This window comes from Pseudorca crassidens, chromosome 1, assembly GCF_039906515.1.
Source record: "Pseudorca crassidens isolate mPseCra1 chromosome 1, mPseCra1.hap1, whole genome shotgun sequence".
Taxonomy (NCBI): domain Eukaryota; kingdom Metazoa; phylum Chordata; class Mammalia; order Artiodactyla; family Delphinidae; genus Pseudorca; species Pseudorca crassidens.
The window spans coordinates 88,247,310-88,271,945 of record NC_090296.1 but is presented as its reverse complement, the minus strand read 5'-3'; the positions used below and the strand labels follow the sequence as shown (position 1 = coordinate 88,271,945).

Below are 24,636 nucleotides of genomic sequence, written 5' to 3'. Positions count from 1 at the left end.
CATTACAGTTATGAAAGTTAAATAAGACATGCAAAGCACTTATTAGCACAAGGCCAGGCACGTAGTAACAATAATTGTGGGGACATCCCTGGTGGCACAGTGGTTAGGAATCCATCTGCCAATGCAGGGGACAAGGGTTCGAGTCCTGGTCCGGGAAGATCCCACATGCCGCAGAACAACTAAGCCCGTGCGCCACAACTACTGAGCCTGCGTGCCACAACTACTGACGCCCATGCGCCTAGAGCCAGTGCTCCACAACAAGAGAAGCCACCACAATGAGAAGCCCATGCACTGCAACGAAGAGTGGTTCCTGCTCGACACAACTAGAGAAAGCCCACGCACAGCAACGAAGACCCAACGCAACCAAAAATAAATAAAAAAACAAACAATAATTGTGATTTTATGTGCATTGCCTTATTTAATCTCCAAGTGATTAAAAGAGACTGAAGCAGGGCTTCCCTGGTGGCGCAGTGGTTGAGAGTCCACCTGCCGATGCAGGGGACACAGGTTCATGCCCCAGTCCGGGAAGATCCCACATGCTGTGGAGTGGCTGGGCCCGTGAGCCATGGCCGCTGAGCCTGTGCGTCCAGAGCCTGTGCTCTGCTACGGGAGAGGCCACAACATTGAGAGGGGCCCGCATACCGCAAAAAAAAAAAGAGACTGAAGCAGAAGAAGGTTAAGTCATTTCCTCAAAGTCACTCACTGGGAGGCAGTGGATCCAGGGTCCCAAAGCTCAAATTGCCCTGGCTCCACGCCACAGTAAATCCTAGTTGTTGCCGAGGTTTCTACTGTTACAAGATCTCTTTCTCGTCGCTGCAGTGGAAACCAATAATGGAGGACAACTACAATAAATTATCTCCAAGATGGCTGGAGAGGAGTGAGTGATTTCAGCAATGGTTTTCTATTATGGCTCTAGGTGAGGGAAAGTTAGAGTGAAAGACTAAAAAGCAAGCACTGTGAGTCAGTCTTAGCCCTAGTCGGGCTACCCTCCCTCAATGCCTCCAAGAAGGGCAGGCCTGCCAACGGATGCCTCATGTCTAGAATTATGAGCTAAAAAGAATGAAGAAACCACTATAGGAAACTAGAAGAAAGAGCACCAAACAAACATTGGAGAAGAGGTCCCAGGTGGCACAGCTGGGCCATGGGCACTAACTTGTAGCAGAAGTTAGCATTGTGCTTGTAGAACCGGCAGAGGTTCCCGTCATCAGGGGGCGTGGCACAGAAGAAGATGGTTGGTGACAGATTGTATCGGCCAATCTTGCAGAATTCATCAGCTTCTCGGGGAGCACCAGGCTCAATGGCAACACGATCACCTGGGGGAAAAAAAACACACAGGCAGGGGCAGAGATGCTGTGAAGAGACACGTGCTCATGGACAGATGCCAGCAGGGGAATCTGGCCGAATGAGCCTCCCTCCCCACTGGGGACCCAGGGTACGCCAGGCAAGCCCAGCCCATTAGTGCCTGCAAAGGAAATACCAAATGCAGCACATACACTCTGGAAGAAAATGACCAGTCCGCCTCTTCACAGGATAGTTTGGCCTGCCTGCTCTTTTATTGGCTCATGGAACAAGCCAACTTGCCCCTCCAGCTCCACAGCCACCTCCCAGCTTGGGAAACACACAACCAGTCCCATCAAGCCAGGTTTAGTTCCCATTTCAAACTGCTGTGAAAGAGGTGGCTAGTGTGTGGAATTTGCAGGCATTTTTTCTTCACCTGTTTTGATAATATGCTGAAGGGAGTCATAATGATGGCATGTTTTATGTTCAGTCTCCTAGACAATAACTGATTCCTGGTTAGCAGAACCACTAAGGCAAATGACCCACAGAGGCCTCAGACGGGTACAGCAGAGCAACTTTCAGGCTTGTGAATGGCCAGCTCTATTGTACTTCTATTCTGTGTCTCACTACGCCCACTTGGAAACCCAGCTTTAGAATTGGCTCTTGCATCTTCTTAGTATGAAAATTTTCAAATGTACAGCAAAGTTGAAAGAACTGTATGGTGAGCACCCAGATGTTCTCAACTTGGTTTCTTCAATTAACATTTAGCTACAAATTAATCTGAAACTTAACCTTCAAGGTAACTGGGGCAATATGCTTGTAGAAGTGTTTGCTCCCCTTTGCTTTTATCATCATTAGTGTACCTCCTTAATCCCTTCTAGCCTGATTCACTTATCTTGTTATGAGAATAATGTGTAACTTTGTGGCTGAAGACTTGCAAAGAATGAAGATAACGAGAAATTTTATTCTCAAAATAGTGACATATTACCTGCAACCACAGATTCAATATCAGCCCTGAGAATAAAGATCCTTGGTACTTAAAAAAAAAAAAAATTAGCTACATTCACTTTATCACATATCCATCCCATCTATCCATCTCTCTTCCATCCATCAATTCATCTTCTTTTCTAATGCATTTCAAAGTAGGTTGCACACATGGGTACACATCACTCAGCTTCCTATCATTATACTTCAGCTTGCATATCATTAGACTTCAAAACTTGTTTATGGTTCCTTATTAAGGTAAAGTTTAGATGCTGACAAAATGCACAAATATTAAGTAGATCATTAGACGAAGCTGATAAAGGCATTCACTTGTGTAATGTAAACTCCCATCAAGACAAAGAACATTAACACTACCTCAGAAATTTCATTCCTTCAAGTCCCTTCCCAGCCAATCCCCACCCCACCCCCAGAGGGCGTACTAACAGAGTTAGAGCCCACCTGTGCCTGAGGACTGTGTTAGGAGCCTGAGAAGAACCTGTGAGAGGTCTGCCCTTCACCAAGCAGAGACATGTTAAGCTATTTTTATAAGTCTTTTGTGTTCAAAGGACTTACTGGATAGTGTAGTCCTGGTATGTAGTAAGTACACATTAAAAGTACCAGTATTGATGGTGATTGTAGTAGTAGTAATATATAGTAGCATTAATAACAATCTTTATTGAATTTATCATTGTTATAATTATCTGAGCTGGTACTATCACAGAGGAAATTCAAATAATAAGATAAAAAGGCAGGAGGATGTGACCAAGATGGCAGAGTAAGAAGAACCTAAGCTCACCATCTCCCATAGGCACACCAAAATTACATTTACAGAGTAACTATCAATGAGAACTAGCAGAAAAGATTTTCCACAACTAAAGGTATGAAGAAGGAACTACAACAGATGGATAGGAGGGGCAGAGATACAGTATAGTCAAGACCCACACCTCTGGGTAGGCAACCCACAAACAGGAGAATAATTACAAATGCAGAGGTTCTCCTCCAAGAGAATCCAAGGTCAGAGCCCCACATCGGGCTCCCCAGCCCAGGGGTCATACACTGGGAAGACGAATCCCCAAAACATCTGCTTTGATGGCCAACAAGACTTTTGTACAAGAGAGCCAGAGGGGGCTGTAGGAAACAGAGACTTCACTATTAAAGGGCACTCACAAAATCTCACACACTGAGACCCAGCACAGAAGCAGTAATTTTTTTTTTTTTTTTTTTTTGTGGTACGCGGGCCTCTCACTGTTGTGGCCCCTCCCGTTGCGGAGCACAGGCTCTGGACGTGCAGGCTCAGCGGCTATGGCTCACAGGCCCAGGTGCTCCGCGGCATGTGGGATCTTCCTGGACCGGGGCACGAACCCGTGTCCCCTGCATCGGCAGGCGGACTCTCAACCACTGCGCCACCAGGGAAGCCCAGAGGCAGTAATTTAAAAGGCAGCTGGGTCAGAACCCCTTGCTAATCTTGGAGAGCTTCCCAGAGAGGCAGGAGGTAAATGGGACTCCTTCTGGGAGCATAGATGGTGGCGGCAGCAATTTGGGGGAGCCTGTTCTACCACAAGAACACTGGTGCTAACAAGTGCCATTTTGGAGTTCTCCCTCTTGCCTATTAGTGCAAAGGGCTTACGTGCCCACCAACCAGTCAGAACCAGTCCCAGGACCCCACAGGCTGCACAGCCAGCCATGCCAGGACTCAGCCTCAGCTACCAGTGGCTGGCAGCCTTGGCACAAAGCAGGGCATGGCCGCCAACTAGGCCAGGAACCAGACCCACCAACCCACAGTAGTCAGCATGCCACAACAGAAGGCCCCATGCTGCCCACATAGGTGATACCCCTCTGGTGACCAGAGGGAGCGTGCTGCTGGCCCCACAGTATATCTCCTACATCAGTCTAATTCTCTAAGATTGGGAAATGAAACTGATCTAACTAATGTATAGGAATAAAAACAGAATTGGGCAAAATGAGGTGATAGAAGATTATGTTCTAAACAAAGGAACAAGATAAAACCTCAGAAGAACTAAGTGAAGTGGAGATAAGCATCTACCCAATAAAGAGTTAGCTCAAGGTAATGATCATAAAGTTGCTCAGTGAACTTGGGAGACGAATGGATGAACACAGTGAGAAGTTTAACAAAGAGTTAGAAAATATAAAGAAGAACCAAACAGAGCTGAAGAATACAATAACTGAAATTAAAAATAAATACACTAGAGACTCTGGTGGGGCTAATGGCGGACTCTGGGAGGGCTCATGCCAAGGAGTACTTTCCAGAACTTCTGCTGCCAGTGTCCTTGTCCCCGCGGTGAGCCACAGCCGCCCCCTGCCTCTGCAGGAGACTCTCCAACACTAGCAGGGTAATATGGAAAATCAAAAACTGTGCTGTACCCCTACAATCTTCCCTTGAGCTCCCTCCCAAATTTCCTTACAATAGTTTTAGAAGATTTGCCTTTCTGAATAAAGTTATTTACTACTCCATCTGACTTTTATTTTCATGTAGGATACGAGGTGGAAGTATACATCACTGAGTTGGGACTTTTCTTATTTTTAATATAAGAATTGAATGCTATAAACTTCCCCCAGACACTACTTTAGTCACATCCCACAACTGTCATTGTTTTTTTATTACCTTTCATTTCAAAAAAATTTCTTTTAGTTTACTTAGTGACTTCTTCTTAGACATGTGGTTTATTTAGATGAGTGTCATTTAACTTCCACATATTTGGGAGTTTTCCAGATATCCTTCTGTTATTGATTTCTAGTTTAATTCCATTATGATCAGAAAATATATTTTGTATGACTTAAATTCTTCTAAATTTGTTGAGGTTTTATTTCCCAAAACATGTTCTATCATGGTGAATGTTCTATGTGTACTTGAAAAAAAATGTGCATTCTGTTGCTTTTAGGTGGTATGTTCTAAAAATGGCAATTAGGTCAAGTTGACTTTAGTATTATTCAGGTGTTCCGTATCCTTTCTGATTTTTCCATCTTCCTGTTTTATCAGTTTTTTAGAGAGGAATACTGAAGTCTCCAACTATAAATATAGACGTGTCTATTTCTCCTTTCATTCTGTAGGTCTTTCCTTGGTATATTTTGAAGTTTTACTGTTAGGTACATCAATATAGAATTATTATGTCTTTCTGGTGAATTTTTCTAATACTTCTCTTTATCCCTTGTAATATTCTTTGCTCTGAATTACATGTTTTATGATATTAATATAGTCACTGGCTTTCTCTTGAGTAGTGTGTGCATGCTAACGTTTTATATATTTTTATTTGTAATCTATTTAAATATTTATATTTTAAAAGGGGTTCCCTATAGACAACATTTTTTAATATGATCTGACAATGTTGAAACAGAGCAGGACCCTACTATGGTCCTTCTCCCCATGTCCTCAGCCTGCCTTTTGTCTGTGGAAAAACTTCAGCCAAAGAATAAGTTTAATGAGAGAAGTGAGAAAATGCAGAAACAAAGGAAAACAGTCAAAGGAGAACAAATAATAATAATTTAGTCATTAAGCATACTCAAGGAACTTTAGTTCCTTCTCAAGGGCTATAGGTAATATTCTGAGCCATATCCTGTGAGCTGTCTTATAGATACTGAAACCCCCTTCCAGGTGGAAAATATTAACTACATGATGACCAGACTGAAGCCATGACATAAGCTGCCACAACTCCGAGAACTGGCTTCAAGGAAATGGGAACAAACCGACCCTGGAACTGAAGCCTAAATGTACTTAAATCAAGATGACCCTGATCAGACCACCTCATGATTAGTTTCAAGATGACTGTAAGAGCCGACTGTGCTGTTTTTGCATGTAGCCCCCTCCCTCTGTCTATAAAAGCTGTAGCCAACTGATTGTCAGAGGGAGGAGTCGGCCTTTGGACTGGCGTCCGCCCCCCCACCCCCCGCACCTTGGTTGCCCGCATCCAAAATAAAGCAAGCTTTCCTTTCCACCAAAAAGAAAACAAAACAAAACAAAAAAACACTAGAAGTAATCAACAAATTAGATGATACAGAGGAATGGATCAGTGAGCTGGAAGACAGAGTAGTAGAAGAAAAAAAAATTCTTTAAAACAAGGATAGTTTGGGACTTTCCAGGTGGCACAGTGGTTAAGAATCTGCCTTCCAATGCAGGGGACACAGGTTCGAGCCCTGGTCCGGGAAGATCCCACATGCTGTGGAGCAACTAAGCCCGTGTGCCACAGCTACTGGGCCTGCGCTCTAGAGCCCACGAGCCACAACTACTGAGCCTGCATGCCTAGAGGCTGTGCTCCGCAACAAGAGAAACCACTGCAATGAGAAGCCCATGCACCGCAACAAAGAGTAGCCCCCACTCGCCACAACTAGAGAAAGCCCCTGTGCATCAACGAAGACCCAATGCAGCCCAAAATAAATAAATTTATTTATTTATTTTAAAAAACAAGGATAGTTTAAGAGATCTCTGGAACATCAAGCATACTAACATTCACATTATAAAGGTCCTAGAAAAAGAAGAGAGAGAGAAAAAGGCAGAGAACTTATTTGAATAAATGATAGCTGAAAACTTCCTTAACATGGGAAAGGAAACAGATATGCAGGTCCAGAAAGTACAGACTCTCAAACAAGATCAACCCAAAGCAAAACTTAAAGAGAAAAGGAACTAGTGACATACAAGGGAACTCCTATGAAACTATCAGCTAGCTGACTTTTCAGCAGAAACTCTGCAGACCAGAGAGGAGTGACATGATATATTGAAAGTAATGAAAGGGAAAAATCTACAACCAGGAATAAGAATATTCTACCTGGCAAGACTATCATTCAGATTTGAAACAGAGATCAAGAGTCTTCCAAACAAGCAAAAGCTAAAAGAGTTCAGCACTACTAAAATGGCTTTACAAGAAATGTTAAAGGGACTTCATTAAGTGGAAAATAAAACCACAACTAGAAATTTGAAAATTATGAAAGGAAAAATGTTATTGTTAAAGGCAAATATACAGTAAAGATAGTAGATCAATCACTCATAAAGATAAGAGGAAGGTTAAAAGACAAAAGTAGTAAAATCATCTATATCTATAATGAGAAATTAAGGGATACACAAAACAAAAATATGTAAAATATGATGTTGAAAACATTGAACATTGGATTGGGGGAGTAAAAATGAAGGATTGTTAAAATGCATTTAAACTTAAGAGATCAGCAACTTAAAATAATCACATGTATATATATATAGGTTTTTATGTATATAAGTATTTATGTATATCCTGATATCTGGTCTCCTCAACTAAACTGAAGCATCCAGGGATCATACCTTCTCAATTTTCTATATCCTCCAAAGCACTGGGCACAAGGCTGGACCCATTGTAGATGCTGATTAAGCGCTTGTTATAACTTAAATTTAGAGAAGCCCACTTCCTATTACGACTTATATTTAGAGACCTTGTCCCACAGGTAAGAACCAATCAGTGGCTGTTGGAAGCTATGAACCTTCCATTTTGGGATAACCCTGCAAAACTTCAGGGGCTTTCTCGACTTCACTGATGACAAATGAAGGGCCTGACTTAACATTCCCAAATGAGACACATGTCTAGCTTCTTCAGAGCTAGTGGATCCCTCACCATGCAGCCAGGCTCAGAGAGCCTTATAACACAGGACGGCACCTCCTGAGAACTCCCTCCTTCCCCTAAATAATCCATCATCCCCAGGCTATTAAGTGGCCTCATCAGGAAAGGAAGGTTAAAGTCAACAGCTGGCTATTCTAAGACAGCTTGGATTTAATTCACTGAGTTGGGGAACATCACAATCTGCCACAGCTGAGAATTCCTCCCTGAATTAAGCAAATCTAGAAAAATATTGGTGGTTTCCCAGTCATCCAATAAGATCAATGTTGCATAGAAGGCCCTGGTTCTTAGCATGTAGAGGCATTCTGTCGTTCCTGTGGCTGGAACATTTTTCCCCTCCCCTTTACTTGGCTTATTTCTTACTTGCCTTCAGGTGTTGAACTAATTGTCCTTCCTCAGACAAGCCAGGGGTCTGGAGGGTAGTATACACTGATCGCACCCTGTATTCTCCTCTGCTGCCCTCAACACAATTTTGATTAATTTACTGTCTGTCCCAGCTGCCTTCTCCTGCGGAACATAAGATCCATGTGTGTAGGAACTGAGACTGTCTTGTTCACTGCTGTATCCCCAGTGTTTAACAGAGGGCCTGACTCTGAGAAATCACGTACAGATATTTGTGTTGAATGAATAAACAAATCCATTGGCTGAAGGGCTTTGCTGACCTGGTTTTAGGTGTTTGACCAATGATCCCACTTTTACGACTGTTCCTGAGGCTTCATGCCCCAGCACCATTGGCTTTTTCACAACAAAATCTCCAATTCGACCATGCTGCCAGTAGTGGACATCTGAGCCGCAGATTCCAACAGAATGCATCTTCAGCAGCACCTCTGATAAGATAAAGGAGAAGGAAAAAACAAGTGAGGGAGGGAAGGACCTCTCTGCCCCTCTGAGGCACCCTGGAGTTTTTCCTCTGGATGAAGGAGAGGGCTTGGTTTCAAAGGCCAGGTACAAGATTTAGATCACAGAGAAAAACAAGCTAAACAGCAAACTTGATTAAGTCTTGTAAGGCAAGAAAGCTTCCACAGAGCAAAATAATTGCATGTGAGGGCAAATTCTATGCATCAGCTTGGCTTGGATACGGTGCCCAGTTGTTTGGTCAAATGCTAGATGTTGCTGTGAAGGTGCTTTTTAGATGTGATTAACATTTAAGCACATCCATGTTCATTGCAGCTTTACAATAGTCAAGATATGGAAACAATCTAAGGGTCCACTGATGGATGAATGGACAAAGTAAATGTGGCATATATACACAATGGACTATTAGTCATAAGAAAAGGAAATCTTGGGACTTCCCTGGTGGTGCAGTGGTTAAGAATCCACCTGCCAATGCAGGGGACACAGGTTCGAGTGCTGGTCTGGGAAGATCCCACATGCTGCGGAGCAACTAAGCCTGTGTGCCACAACTACTGAGCCTGCACTCTACAGCCCGCGAGCCACAACTACTGAAGCCCACGCACCTAGAGCCCATGCTCCTCAACAAGAGAAGCCACCGCAATGAGAAGCCCGCGCACCGCAACGAAGAGTAGCCCCTGCTTGCTGCAACTAGAGAAAGCCCATGCACAGCAACTAAGACCCAATGCAGCCAAAAATAAATAAATAAATAAATAAATATTTTTAAAAAAAGCAACAACATGGATGGACCTTGAGAGCATTATGCTAAGTGAGTAAGTCAGAGAAAGACAAATACCTTATGATCTCACTTATATGCGGAATCTAAAACCAAAACCCAAACCAAAACAAAACAAAAACGTACCAAGCTCCATAGATACAGAAAACGGTGGTTGCCAGAGGCAGGGAGTGGAGGGTGGGTGAAATGGGTGAAGGAGGTCAAAGGGAACAAACTTCCAGTTATAAAATAAATCAGTCATAGGGAGGTAATATACAGCATAGTGACTATAGTTAATAATACTGTGTTGCATATTTGAAAGTTGCTAAGAGAATAGATCGTAAAAGTTCTCGTCGGGACTTCCCTGGCGGTCCAATGGTTAAGACTCTGCACTCCCAGTGCAGGGGGCACGGGTTCAACCCTGGTCGGGGAACTAAAATCCCACATGCCGCACAATGCAGCCAAACAAAAAAAGTCCTCATCACAGGTAAAGAAATTTGTAACTATTTGTGATGACAAATGTTAACTAGACATTGTGGTGATCACGTCACAATATATACAGATATCAAATCATTATGTTGTGCACCTGAAGCTAATATAACGTTATATGTCAATTATACCTCAATAAAACAAACATTTAGACCAGTAGATTTTGAGTAAAGCAGATTACTCTCCACACTGTGGATAAGCCTCCTCCAATCAGTTGAAGGGCTTAAAAGAATTCTGAGGTTTCCTGAAGGAGATGGAATTCTCCACAAGACTTACCTGAAGTTTCAACCTGCTGGTTATCTCTACAAATTTCAGACTAGGCAGCTTCCCCCACCCTGTCTCTCTCTATATCAAAGTAAATCTATATATAAATAAATAGAAATAATAACTTTTCTCTCAGTTCTGTTTCTCTGGAGAACTCTGATTAGTACCGAATGAAAGATATTATTAGTAGGAAGAAGTGTGTCAACTACCTAAGAGAAAAAAACTGTTTTCTAGGAGATAACTGTTTCCAGACAATTAATATGCTATGCTTGATTCTTAACCATTCATGAGAGGTTGGCACAATCTAGGCTTGCCAATACTTTGTGTGCTATCAGGCTGAGTTCTTCATGCCTGTTATTTTGTTCAAAAATGCACCTTTAATTTAAACCATCCAAAGATTTCAACTGGCATTTCTCCTTCACAGCTTTGAATACAGTGAGATTTGGTGATATTGTTTTTGTCAGTTTTCCAAGTTTACAATAATGATGCTACTGAGCCCCTTTGCTGAATTAAATCCCAAAGGATTACTGGTCTAGTCTGACTGAGTTTACCACATTACAAAATATCTCCCTGAGAAAAAGTTCTGCCTTAGAAAGACAAAGATACCCAAAGCTCTGCTCTGCACTCAGATGTCTTACACACTGCCCTTGCCACAAACCATGGGAGATCCAACAGGTGTGGCTCTGTAGAACTTCCTTCATCCTTGGCTTTGGTGAACAGAGTAAGAAGTGGCAGGGTGGATCCTGAGTTCAAAGGTAGGGAAAAGTCATCCAAGTTAGGAAAATTACCTCAGAGTTTCCTCTTGTGAAGTTACCAATTTATAATAAGAGACTAAATTTGAGTTGCTAGAACTCTAGCTGAAATTTACCATCATTTCCCCTTCCAATTCAAGGATGGCAAGAAAGAGAGAAGAATGCTGCTCCAGAGAGAGAAACAGTAAAGGATCCTTTGGATCCAAAACAGCCACACACACCCCTTTTTTTTTGCCACCTCTGGAATCCACACCAACTTTTCAGAACACAATGAAGTGTCTCTTTCACTTCTCTGAATGTAATATCTCAGTAAAAACACTGAGCCTTAAATATACATTACTTGGTAAACACTGATAGAAACAGCTATTGTCTGTATTCTTATTGCTATAGATCAGTAACCCAACTGGTCTTTGAGTAGCAAAGCTCTAGAGGCTCTAAGAAAGCTGCCTTCAATCTGATGTTCACACAGAAGCCACAGTTCTGGGGTAAGGTGGGACAAGGTGGGGAAGCACACCCCCAACTCATCAAGGACAGAAAGAGAACCGAGTGGCTGGGTGTGGGATGAGCTATCTATAGACACTTTGCCCCTTACCACCAGCCTCACTTCCTGCTGTGGGACTCCAGAGATGGAAGGAATTAGAGAACTGTCAGTTGTGATCTGCCATAGCTAAGAGGGTGGCATGACCTCCAAAAGTACAGGAAACGTGCATGTCAGCTCAGCTCAGCAGGTTCGGCCAGAAGGAGTGGAGCAAAGGTGAAGGGAACCCTGCCCCAGTGTGCTCACCCGATTTCTGCTCCTGGTTGATTAGGGTAGTAGGGTAGGGCTGCATGGAGCCCCTCCCATCCCCACTGGACAGAAGGTCCTGGTCTTCCTGGACCTTCCTGGGTGTTCCCTTTTGTAATTAAAAGATTAAGATCTATAGACTCACTCCATTTCAAAGTTTGGATTAGGGTTAGGACATGATTCAGCCACCCAAATATAAGCCAACCTCTGGCTTAAAGAGGACAGAGTAACTCTGTCATTAGTTCAAAACAGGAACAATTCTGCCTTTGGTCCATAAATTGAAGAATTTTATGTCAAAAACTCTTTGGGAGAAGTCAGCAGTTTGATACGGTAACTCTCTTGGTTCTACCACTGTTTCTTTTATTTCATGTAGCAGCCAGATTGAATCTATCCAGTCACGCTGGGGACAATGGACTACGTTGAAAGCCTAACAAAAGCATAGTTTGTTTTTGTTTTTGTTTTTTGCAGTATCCGGGCCTCTCACTGTTGTGGCCTCTCCTGTTGCGGAGCACAGGTTCCAGACGTGCAGGCTCAGCAGCCATGACTCACGGGCCCAGCCGCTCCACGGCATGTGGGATCTTCCCGGACCGGGGCACGAACCTGTGTCCCCTGCATCGGCAGACGGACTCTCAACCACTGCGTCACCAGGGAAGCCCAAAAGCATAGTTTTTAATGGAGGCTTTTAAGTAATAAACAGTAGAAAAAGAGGGCTAAATGAGCAATGCACATGTGTCTCCAGGGTAAACAGTAAGGAACAATAAAATATAAGGCAAGTATTCCCAGGACCTACCATTTGGGCCTGGTTCAGGGATAGGATAGTTCTCCTAAAGGAAACAAAATAGAAAAACCATTTAGTATGCACAACAACTTTACCTTATGAACATTTTCATTCTTTTTTTATATTAAAGTTTCATTCAAATAATTCTTCTTATAATTAACACAGACTCAGACCATACTGCTGCTGGGTGGATGCCTGAGGGGCTACCCTGAATACTGCTGACTCTAACTTCTGACCTCATCCCACCCACTGGTGCAATTTGCCGTGGACCAAGAAAAAGTATACTACTTGCACACCCTGGGAGAAAGGATGCTTCTGGGTCTCTAATATGGAATGTGGAAAATACATCCTTAAATACAGATCTGTTTGGTCTGGCAAACTCATACAGGGCAAGGATGAGGTGTTTCTGGCAGTTGCACAGGAGGGTTTTTGTCTCTAGACAGGTTGGAGAAAGTGTGTGTGCTCCGCTCATTCACATCAGTGCACAGACCAATAGTTGTTACTTACTCTCTTCCAAAACCTCCCATGTGGTGTTTTAGAGGCCCCTTGGGAACACATAGGACCTGCATTTTGCCCACTCTCACCGAGTTAAAAAGCAATCTAGTGTTCGCAGCTATTTATGATGAGGATGATGATAATTTACCAAGCTTTTTTCCCACTGCCAACTGGCTAGGAAATTCCTGGTGACAGGGAGGAAGGGCAGTGAGTAGCCAAATCCAAGTGTTCATTTTATTAATTCTTTGAAGGCAGCCAAGCAAGAAGAGGGAGAAGGGATGTAAAAAAGTGTTCACTGTACATACTGTGCCAGACAGTCTACTGGGCTTTACATACATCATGGCACATGGCCACCATTTGTAGATGAGAAACCTGAGGCTAGGAAGTTAAATAACTTGGTCAAGGTCATATGGCCAGAGTGGATAAACCAGGTCTAATCCCAGGTGTGTCTGACTCCCAAGTCTGCCTCACTGCATCCCACTGCACCCCCAAGGTAGAATCTGCCTTTTCTCCTTCAGTGGTGATGTAAGGAAAGTCAATCAGGGGATGAGTATTTTGGAACTGGGCCTAATGCACAGTGCTCTGGGAGGAAGCACTGCTCAAACCTTGCCTCCTTCAGAAGGCCTCCCCCAGATACTTTTATGGGTAGCAATAAATAATCCTAGGGCTGGGAAGGGATAGTTAGGGAGTTTGAGATCAACATGTACACTAAAATGGTTAACCAACAAGGACCTACTGTATAGCACAGGGAACTCTGCTCAGTGTTATGTGGCAGCCTGGATGGGATGGGAGTTTGGGGGAGAATGGATACATCTGTAGGTATGGCTGAGTCACTCTGCTGTGCACCTGAAACTATCACAACATGTCAATCGGCTATACTCCAATATAAAAAAATAATAATAATCCTAGGGCTATTTTGCTAGCAAGATAAGTACCTAGTTGCCAAAGACTATGCCTTCCATCTCTGGCACCAGGTACAGTGCCCTGCTCCAAACCTGGGGGGCTTGCACTGGTTAAATAATCACCCTCCATAACAGTATTTCCACAGGAAGTCTGAGGTTCTTGCTCATTGGAGATTACCAGCCCTTTCTGTTGTAACAGCTCAATGCTTATCTGAACTCCCTGTCTCCAGTGAAACAAAGGTCAAAGGGATAATGCTAATGCTGATTAGCTAACACTGACCAACTTCCTTTTGTCAGGTCCTGTGCTAAGTGCTGTGTATGCATCACCTCAGCTCATCCGTAGGACAATCCTATGTAGTGCCTTTATTATTACCCCATTTTTCGTATGATGAGGCTGAGGAATGGGGAGATTTAGCAATTTGTCTATAGTAACACTAAGGTAGTAAATGATGGAGCTGCATCCAAAGCAGCATCACGTGGGGTCAAGAGGCAGCTTTTTCATCTCTTAATAAATTTGGAAGGCAGAGAGGAAAGAAGGAAGGAAGGAAAGGAGGGAGGGAAGGAGGGAATCCATCTAGGACCGGCAACTCCGGATAGCTGGCTGTCACCAAAACCTTTCTCAAAATTGCTGGTTCCACATCTGGCATTACACAGTATCAGGGACTGCTGTGTAAAGTTCTGCTTCTGTTACACAGAGTAAAATTTTAAATTGCAGGTTAAATTGAAACTAAAGAGTAAGTAAGGCCTTTTGTTTCAAACATGGAACTGTACTCTCCCCCACCCTCATAGCCCCCTAAAGACACTAGTAGGCAGCTTCCCGGGCACTGGGAATTCCACAGCATACTCTTCACATCCTTGGCTACAACCAGGCCAGGCCCAAACACCCCATTTGGGGTGGAAAGGTGGTAAGATCCAAACTCAAAGCCACAGTTGGGGACACCAAGTTGCCCTTGGGTCACTAGAGATTACTACTGTAAATGTCTGTTGGAATTAACGGAGCTGACCAACTTTGCCCTTACCACCTGGGCAAAGCTGCAGCGTCTCTCCTGGACACCAGAGGGTGCTGTGCCGATAACCTGGTTTTTCATTAGTAGCAGAACACACATTATGGAGAACTTAAATACCTCTCCCTGAAAACCAACTTTTTTTTCTCTTTCTTGTTGATTCTAATCACCCTTACAGCTCAGCTTGGCTCCTGTCTCCCTTCTCTGCAGGAGACATGCCACCTAAGCACTAGACCATGTTAAGACCAGTCTCTAAGTTTGTAAATATTATCCTAAGCGTGGCTGCAGGGCTCACAAGGTCTTCAAAAGTTATTACAGCATGGTTACTAAAAAAACCCTGCTTTTCATTTATGGTTCCTTGGTATGATGTTGGCTAAATCCTGTTTACTTAATCTCCTTTTCTGTCTCAGATTACGGTGGTGATATTCTTTCATTTATCCTATTTTTCATGTATCAAAATTTCTTAGCTCCTCTGAGATCGAGAACTTTCACTTTTAACCCCCTGCCCCCTTTCTTCATTCCCAAAGGTTTTGTAATCAGGCATATTCATAGTTTCCTGAACAGGATTTCTTATCTTTCTGTGAGTGATAGTGACAAGGGGATAAAGAGGAGTTGAGTAACCGTTCCTTACTGAGTTATGTAAGTTTTACAGCATTTTTCACTGAAATACTTAACTTACATATTCTCCTTTCCATGACCTTCAGGTCTCCCCACCACTGGCACCACCACCACAAATAAATCACGGAAATACTTCAGGAAGAACTCTCTGTGGGAACACAGAATCATCTCAAGTGCCTCTCACATCCTAAATGTTATCTTGCCTTTCCTAAATATATTTTCTCCAATTAGCTTAAATATATATTTCCTGAATATACACTATTGGCCCCCTTTCCTCAACTTCCAGCTGCACATCTGAGTTCACACCCTCAGTACATCTCGCCTGGATTGCAGCAATGGCCTCAACATGAGGAGAAATTAGAAGATGCCCTTTCCCTCCTCCAGACAACATAGCTGGTACAGTGGTGAAGAACTCAGACTCTGGAATCGCTGTCTGTGCTGAAACCCAGGCTCCCCTCCAGGAGCTGTGTGACCTCGGGGCAGTTACATAACCTCTTTGTGCCTTCAATTTCCTCCCCTGTATAATGAAGATAATCATAAAATAGAGTGCCCTTGGGAATTCCCCACCAGTCCACTGGTTAGGATTCCTCGCGCTCACTGCCAAGGGCCAGGGTTCAATACCTGGTCAGGGAACTAAGATCCCACAATCCATGCAGCACGGCCAAAACAAAATAAAAACAGTGCCCGACTCACAGTAAATAAATTAGCTCTTATTATAAAAGAAATAAAATCAAAATCCTTTCTGTATAATCAGCTCACAATACGGTTGAACCAGCTCTGGACAACCCTGTCCGTTTCCTCTTGAAAAGGGTAGTTTTTAAAAATTGTTTTGGGGAAAAGCTGTATTTCTCTTGTTTTCACGTCTATATTAAGAGAACTTGACTGCTCCTTAAAAGGCTGGAATTCAGAAGAAAGTCAAGTAGGATTCCAGCAGTGTTTTTAGGCTTGATTCTATCAGTTGAGTGTAAAAGCCGTACTCCCTGCCTTAGAGTAAGGGACAACAGGCAGGGCTAGGAGAAAGCGGCCAGTTTTGCCCTAGGTCCTTGCAGCCCACCTTTGCCACCTGCTCTGCCTGCCAGGTCTCCTGTCAACCTGTTGGCTGGCTGCCCTACACCCTTAAGGAGAGCGGAGCAGACAATCTTACTTTTGCTTCCCTCCCTCCTCAACTTTCCCCCTCCCTTCAGGGCTTGAAGGGTGTTTTGAGGGTGGGAGGAAAATCCAAAGGTTTCCCATTTGGCCACTTTATCCTAAAAGGCTTTGTTCTAGCCGCATTGGTCCTGTCCTGGCAAACTCAGGGTCAAAGTAGAAGGGTCAGACACTCTCCCAAAGTTCACTGAGCCAGTCTCCAGCCTCCAGCCCAGGCTCTCTGGGCTCCAACCAGCCTCCTGCTGATAACAATCTTTCTAAAACACAAATTCATTTAAAGTGCCCAGTGGCCCTGCAAAATCCTAAACCCCTCATTTTGCGGGCTACCTGCCTCCTTGCAAACCTCCTGCAATTCCCAAACCACCGCACACTCACTCCCTCACCTCAAGGGGGACATTTCTCCACTGGCCAATTCCCCTCCTTCTTCACTGAGATTGCACAGGAGGTGGGAAGTGAGGGGAAGGGAGACATCTAGAATGACTTTCTAATTCCTGTGGGAACTCAGGGAGATTTTAGGTTTGGGTGTGTTGGGATTGTGGTGTCGGGGGACATCCAGGTGGGGTTGTCCAATAGGTCGCTGTACTCCTGGGACTGGGGATCAGGCATGGGTCAGGGACAGAGACTCATGAACATGAATCATGAACATGGAGAGAAACAATGACTTCCTGAAAAAAGTCTTCCCTATCCTCACCATCCTTCCTCTCCTGAGTTTCCCCAGCACCTACAATTGAATCCATATGGGATGGTTAAAGGATTATTTCTCAGCTGTGATAAATAAACTATAAAAAAATTCCTCCTAATTCAAAATGTATGAACATAACTATACATGAACCTATTAGATGCTTCTTTATTTAAAGCGAAAATATGAAGACTCTGAGCTTGGTTGGATGCTCTAGCCTATTAGTATCACTGATTAAGTGCTCATTGTGTTCAGGTCTATGTAACTGAACATTTACATTTCTAAAACATTATTGAGCTGAATATCACTTCACAAAATCCAACCATATTTTCTCCAACAATTAATGTTCTTCTTGTAAATCTGGTTTGGGGAAAACTGCCAGCTTTAACAGCCACACTAAAAGACTTAACAAGTGGACGCCAATACGGTATACATGAGTACGTATTTTTCCTCCGTAATTTCTCTATCAGGCAATTTTAAAAGAAATTTTCCCCACATCCATCCATAATTCTAGTTTTCCCCACAGAACAGGGTTACTTTTACCAGGTCTCTTAGTAGTGCTGGGACTTATTACATAAAATGTTAAAATCCTATTTGTGGTATTGTTTACTGTTCCTCCTGCTTTTAGGGGAAAATGTTAGCTTTCTACTTCTTGGCCTTTTGCAGACAAAGGCACTGCCCTTCCATAGGAGTTGGCAGAGATGGCAGTATTTGCTGGATTTAACTGCCTATTGTTTATCTGGTTGGGTTTTGTTTTATTGTTGAAACATAATTAAGATGAAAGTGAAAGGAGGCATTTCTTTAGGCTATTTGCTACTACCTAGTTTTCTCTTTTTCTGAAGGAGTTTTAGATTCTGTTTTCAGCCTCAACTGCCTCTGACTTATAAGTCTAGCTCAGGTATTAAAGGGTTAAGTGGCCTGCATTTCCTCACTCACAGTAATCTCCCAGTTTAACCCAGCTTTTCCTTGAAGACTTTCAGGGCCCTTTAATTTGATTCTATAGAAGCAAGCAGCTCTGTCTACTAGTAGCAAAACCAGGGAGAGACCTGACATTTAGGACCATTCCTCTTTCTACAATCCCCTCCTCCTCACCCAAAATCTTAACAGCAATGTGTATATGCAAGGAGGGGATGCCTTGAATGTGCTGTATTACAGATACAGAATTATCTTACTTTTTGAAATATCATTACAGATTCAAAGCAATTCTTTTGACACCTAGCATAATACATTTCCTCACAGAGCAAAACCTCTAAGAAATATCTTCATGGTACTCTGATTAATGTTTAAACTTGATGCTGACACACTATTTTCTCTGCCCTTTGTAATTAAATAACATTAACCCATCACTCTGAAATGATTCTTTTCCCTTTAACTTGTTCTCTTCTCATGCAGCTAATCATAAAACAAAAATGTGACTACATCCCCTGCATGGTGTCCACCTCGCTGCTCCTGTTCTCCCTGTCCAGATGCCTGGAATCTGATAGAGCTGGCCATCAAGAATAAGGGAGATAATGTGTACTCAGTATGCTCCATGGACTGGCCCTGATAGGTGATGCAATATGCACAGAAATTGATAGGAGCATTTAGAAATGTTTACAGCATTCTGACATTGCTGCAGCATCCAAATGTTGGTACAAACATATTGGTCCATGGCCAACAGGAAATAAAAATAAAATTGGTCCTTCATCTCTGATACTTTGTGAAGCACAAACTATCCCATCAAACAGCTTCTTCAAAGAAAAACTAATTTGACTATTTGATATCCCAACTCTATGAACTAGTAATTCAGAGAGAGAATTCTGTAGGGGAGCAGAATTTGCCATCCCAAAATATGTCTCTAGGGCATATTAATTATTTTAAGCTGGCTATTTTTTTAAAGAAACAGCAGATTTGGGAAAAGCTCGGAAAACCCAAGTGACACATTTGTAAGGGAAATCTCCACTTATAAGGGTGTCTCCCTCAAAGTACCAAAAAGAGGAGTATGACCTAATCTCTAGAAACTCATCAGTGGAGAAGGCAATGACTTAAAACTGTATAACAACCTTACCCTTGTTTTCTGTGCTTTTCCTGGCAACCTCCCATAAGTGACTCTCCCCGCCCTCAACATCTTCTTTTCTCTTTAGCTGAGGATGGTATTTAGGGTGAGGGCTTTGGCCATTTTGGCAACTTTCTCAGTTTTCCTGGGCCTCTCCCATGTATACATGTTAATAAATTTTTGTTTTTCCCCTGTCTCATGTCAATTTAATTCTTAGACCTGCCAGAAGAACCTAGAAGGGTAGAGGAAAATTTCTTACTCCCTGATACTATCTAATCCTCACACAACCCAGAGGTGAGTACTACTATCATCCCCATCATACAGACAGAAAACTGAAGCAGAAAGTAATTTGGCAAGTCATACAACCAGAAGCAGTAGAGCTGGGGCTAAACTCCACTCTGGCCCCAACCTGGCTTGTGACCTCGTTACTGTTTCCATTTGAAGAGATCTCAGCCAGCTGACACTGTTTGCTGATAGGCTGTTCGTCTCTATGCATCAGCTTGGTCGCCTCTTCCACTGCTCCTTAAAAGTCCACACGTTCTCTATTTAAAATGGTGTGTGTGTGGGGAAGAGGGGATATAGGAGTCCTAAGTCCTCATGATAAGGAATGATATAAAGAAACGGACAGTCTCTCAGTATATACATGTGTATATACATTCCCACCCTCTCTGATTTACCACCCAACTTATAAATGCCCCAAGGCCCAAACCACTGTGCAGGCCCAAGTCCCCAAGGCCCAAGGCCTCCGCCCTTGCTGGGACTGTGGTGATCACTAGCTACCTAGTAGTGAAGGAGTTTAATTTTTCCTTCCCTGCAGCCACAGCTTGGAGAAAGAAAAGGGAATCCTGCCTTCTCCACAGGCAGGTAGGAGGAAGGCTGGGTGTCAGGTTTCCTTCCTGGTAGGTAGGGGACAAGTTTCAAGTGGCCCAGGTCTAACCCCATTTCAACCCCAAACCACTTAGCCTATTTGCTTTAAGGAAGGGGGTGCAAGGGCAGAGATACCCTACCAGGGAGTTCCCTATGGAGGCGCTGGGGAACGACCATGCTCAGGAAGGAGTGGTGAGGGCCAGAAGGGTCTGTGTTGGGTTGCAAGTGTCTCCAGATCCCTAGAACCAAGGTAATTTCTCAGAGACCCCAAAATGTCCTGTCCCAGAGACATCTTAAATTCAAGCCTGATCTCATCATTTTAATCTACTCTCCTTTGTCTAGTAAATGAACCCCATCACCTCCAACAGAGCTGGGGTCCTCCTGAATCCACCCTGAATGAACCCTTTCACCCAGTTAGCGTACACATCCCACAACCATAAGCTACATTCTCCAGCCTATCACATTCTCATCTCTTTAGGATACACTCACCCTAACCCAGCCCCTAATTCAGTCAGGAGGGGATTCTAAGGCACAGCTGATAAGACCAACTGTAGGTGAGCCTCCCCACCCTCCCTCTTCTTTATTCAAGGCTTTGTTCTACTGAGCCACATAAACAATGGCTGAGCAGTGGGAGAGCCTGAGTTTAGGAATTAAGGTAAAGCAGATACTGGGGTTGTAATTACAGTTCTGCTCATTATTAGGTACATGACTTTCAGGCAGGCCCTGAGCAGATGGAGAGGCAGGGCCTATCTACCTCTCCAGCTTCACCACCGGTGCATTCAGTGCATCACACTATTTACAGGACCGGTAAACAAGACTTGCGATTTTGTACTTCACTTAGTTTGCACTTGCTCTTCCACTTACATGAACGACCCCCAGTTTCCGTCCAAGAAACAGCTAAGTAGCATCCATCTCTTCCAGAGCCTCTACCCTGGGCCAAGGGCACCCTGTGAGGCCTTTACTCTCTATGCTCCATCAAAGCCCTCACACAGTTTTATTGTTTACAGCATCTGTCTGACTCCCTAGAGCAGCTTGGGGGTAGGGGCTGTGTTCTCCTCCTCCTCTCTGGACCCCCAGCCCAGTGCTTGGCACATGGCAGGCACCCTCTCATCTAGTAAATGTTTGTAGAATGCAGGACTGAGCTTGAAATCACTCTGTAAGCTGTGTAGAGCTGTACCACTTTCCTTTCTTCATAATACCATCTGGCATTTGCAGCAATAAAAACTAATAGTGTCACTTTAATTCAGGATCTTGGGTGGAAGCTCCAAGGGGAGTAGAAAGAACACTGGAATGGGAGTCTGAACTTCTGGGTTCTTTTCTGGGCTCTGTTAACTAATGAAGCCTGTCAGCTTGGAGATGGCACTTTCCCAGCTGAGGAAATGATGAGTTGGCTCTGGGCAGGAGTTCTTAGTCTGGGGTTCAGAGACCTCTAGAGGGTCTATGAAGGAGAGGCTTAAAGGAAGTCCATGAACTCTCTGAAACTGCTGCCAAACTCCATCTGTTTGCATTCTGTGGGGAGAGAGACCACAGATTCTCAAACAGTCAAGAACTGCTAATCTGGATACTTTTCTGAGTCTCTCCAATCTAGACCCTGGCGCATGTTCTCTGTGAGGGGGAAGGAAGTGCTAGGGAACAGCAGAGATGGCCGGCACTGGTCCCACATACCCACTGCCCAGGCCCGCCTGCGAAGGGCTCTGTCAAGGGAGCCCTGGCACAACCACAGGGCTGACTCTGCAGCTCCCAGAACTTTGGCCCCATGAGCCACTGAGCAGAGGCAGGATCTGGAGTGGAGAAGACACACACATAATGCTCTTAAAGGGACAGGTGAGCAGCATCAGGAAGGAAAATGGCTGGAACATGAACCAGATGTGGACTACGGGAGGTAAGGAGGAAAGGAGCTTTAGAACATGAAGACTATCAAGATCCAGAAATCTGGAACAGGCATGGCGAACACCAAGAGTCTTAGAGATGGAGGCCTGTGCTGGCAGGAAAGTGGAAGGAGCTCGCACTTTCTGAGTATCTATTAAGTGCTAGGTACTCCGCTGATCATAATAATCCTGCAAAGGAGGTTTTATCAGCCCCAAGCATTAAAGATTAAATACGAGTTCCACAGCTTTTAAATGTCCCTATGGCCCCCCTTTCTGCCCTGCACTGTCTACTCAGAGAAGTTCAGTACGTGTCCTCTAAACCAGGCAGCCTCCCTGGTATCTCTTCTGCAAAGTGCAATGACAAGAGGCTGGACTATGAATCTGCAGCTGGCAAAGGAGGGAGAAGGCTTCAATCATTTTGCAACCTTCCTGGGTTCTGGCCACGTGCCGGCCACTGGGCTCGGTTCCAGAAGGCCACGCGACAAGAACCCTGCTCTTAGCACCTTAAAACTAACCGCCTACCGTGCCCCTCCCCCCAACATGGTAACCAGATCCTATCTGGGCGGCCTGGGCGCGCAGTGTGGGGCCCGCACCGCGCTGGAATTGGCCAGCTCAGACCGCGGCTGCGCTTGGAAGTGAATAGGGCAGGAACGGGCAAGACTTCCCACTCCCATTCCAGTTTTACCAAGCGCAGGTCTCCGGGTCCGTGTACCACCAGGGAGAGGTTCTCGGGCTTGGCCGCCGCCATGTCGCTCTCTACCTCTTGGGTCCGCCGAGGCTGCAATCCGCAGCTCTTGAGGTGGTTCGGTTGGCGACCCCGTGCAGAGCTGGGGATAAGGGGCGGTAGGCTGGGCTTTGCCTGGGAGCGCGCGCCCGGCTCGGGGCGGGGTTTCCTAGTCCCTGACAGCCGGGGCGGGGCTTGCGTGGAGGGGCGGGGCGGGGCGGGACTGCCCTGCTCCCTCCCCATGGCAAGACAGGGAAGGGCGTGGGGTGGGGGATTGGGGGTAGGGGATTGGGAGAGGGGGGGCCGGGGGCTGGGGAGGAGGGGGTAAGGAGGGGTAGAGAGTGTAGGGAGGGAGTAGGGAGTGGGTGGGGAGGGGTAGGGAGGGGTGGCAAAGGCCAACCCAGATCCACCTGCACTGTTTGTCTGTCTCACATCCAAGGGGTCCAATCTGCCCTGAAAGTAGTCTGCAGAGGCAACCCCCCCCAGACCAGAGTTCTGAAACTTTAGCTGCAGAATAAGGGGGATGGGCAATGTGGGGCAGTTTCTCAGGACCAGCACCGAGATTTTGATGCAGTAAAGTCTAGTCGCAGCTGAGGCCTGAGGGTCAGTATTATTAGCATTGATAATGCTGAGGCTGCAGGTGGGGCACGGTCTACAAGTGGGAAACAGGCCCTGCATTGATGCAGTGTCCATGTTGGCCCCATGTCCCCAGCATCCACAAAGTGCCTGGCACCAGAAGTGAATGAACGAGTTGGTGCGTCATCCCACAGGCCTGACACATCAGTGTAAAGGAGCTGTGAAATGAAATCTGTGAGCCACTTTCTCTTAACCAGCTCTGCTTCTTATATTAGAAGCAGGATTTCTGCCCAGATTTTTTCTTGAAGCCTCTCTCCCCTTCAACAAATAGTGAAGTTTTACTCTAAGGGGAGTGAGCTGCCCTCTAGAAAGGCCTAAGTCTGCAAAGGCCCCACCCTCCTTTTCAGACTTTGAAGACAGTGTAGGGATTTCATTCCCTACAGCCTTTCCTCCTCCTCCAGACACTCTACCAGATCCTCTGACCTCCTCCTGGACACTTTCCCCAGCACCTCATTCCTTGAAGATGTCTCAGTGCGGCACCTACTGCAGGCCTCACATATGGGACACAGCCTGTATTTTCACCAGTACTCATCCCTTCCGAAGATGCACTGGAAGACCACTGAGGCTAAGGCCTCATATCTTTCTTTCTTTTCTTTTTTTTTAATATTTTATTTATTTATTTACTTATTTAGCTGCCCCGGGTCTTAGTTTCAGCATGTGGGATCTTTAGTCACGGTATGTGAACACTTAGTTGCAGCATATGGGATCTAGTTTCCTGACCAGGTATCGAAACCGGGACCCCTGCACTGGAAGCACAGAGTCTTAGCCACTGGACCACCAGGGGAGTCCCAGGCCTCATTTCTTAAACAGAACCTGGTAAAGTGTTCTGTACAGTGTAGGATCTCAAAAACAAAATTGTTTTTTGGATGATGAACATGGATCAAGCTCTGGAATGCCAATAACGACAAAAAGGGAAGTGGCGGGGGGAGAGGGGGCGTATTACAAGGTATAACAGGCAGTGGGATGGATTTTGCAGGGGACTTGCAGAGTTAGTCCTGTTTTTGCTTTGAGACACCTCCCACAAGGTGTGGCTGTGCTTGGCTTGTTCCCCAGGTTGTTCCTGCACTCAGCTCCTGAGCAGGCCTCGGAGAGATGACTGACTAGGAGTTGCCTGCCTTCGCTCATGCACCTGA

General features: G+C 44.7%; 1 protein-coding gene across 1 annotated transcript in view; it reads right to left on the bottom strand.

Annotated features, from left to right (window-relative positions):
• Nucleotides 1-23,110, bottom strand: part of SORD (sorbitol dehydrogenase) — a 35,505-nt gene extending 12,395 nt beyond the window's left edge. The window contains exons 1-4 of the mRNA XM_067745615.1: nucleotides 22,829-23,110; nucleotides 12,542-12,575; nucleotides 8,519-8,683; nucleotides 1,154-1,313 (exon numbers count right to left, since the gene is read on the bottom strand). Of these exons, the coding sequence (XP_067601716.1) occupies nucleotides 1,154-1,313; nucleotides 8,519-8,683; nucleotides 12,542-12,575; nucleotides 22,829-23,110 (641 nt within the window). The remainder of the gene's footprint in view (nucleotides 1-1,153; nucleotides 1,314-8,518; nucleotides 8,684-12,541; nucleotides 12,576-22,828) is intronic.
• Nucleotides 23,111-24,636: the final 1,526 nt, after the last annotated feature.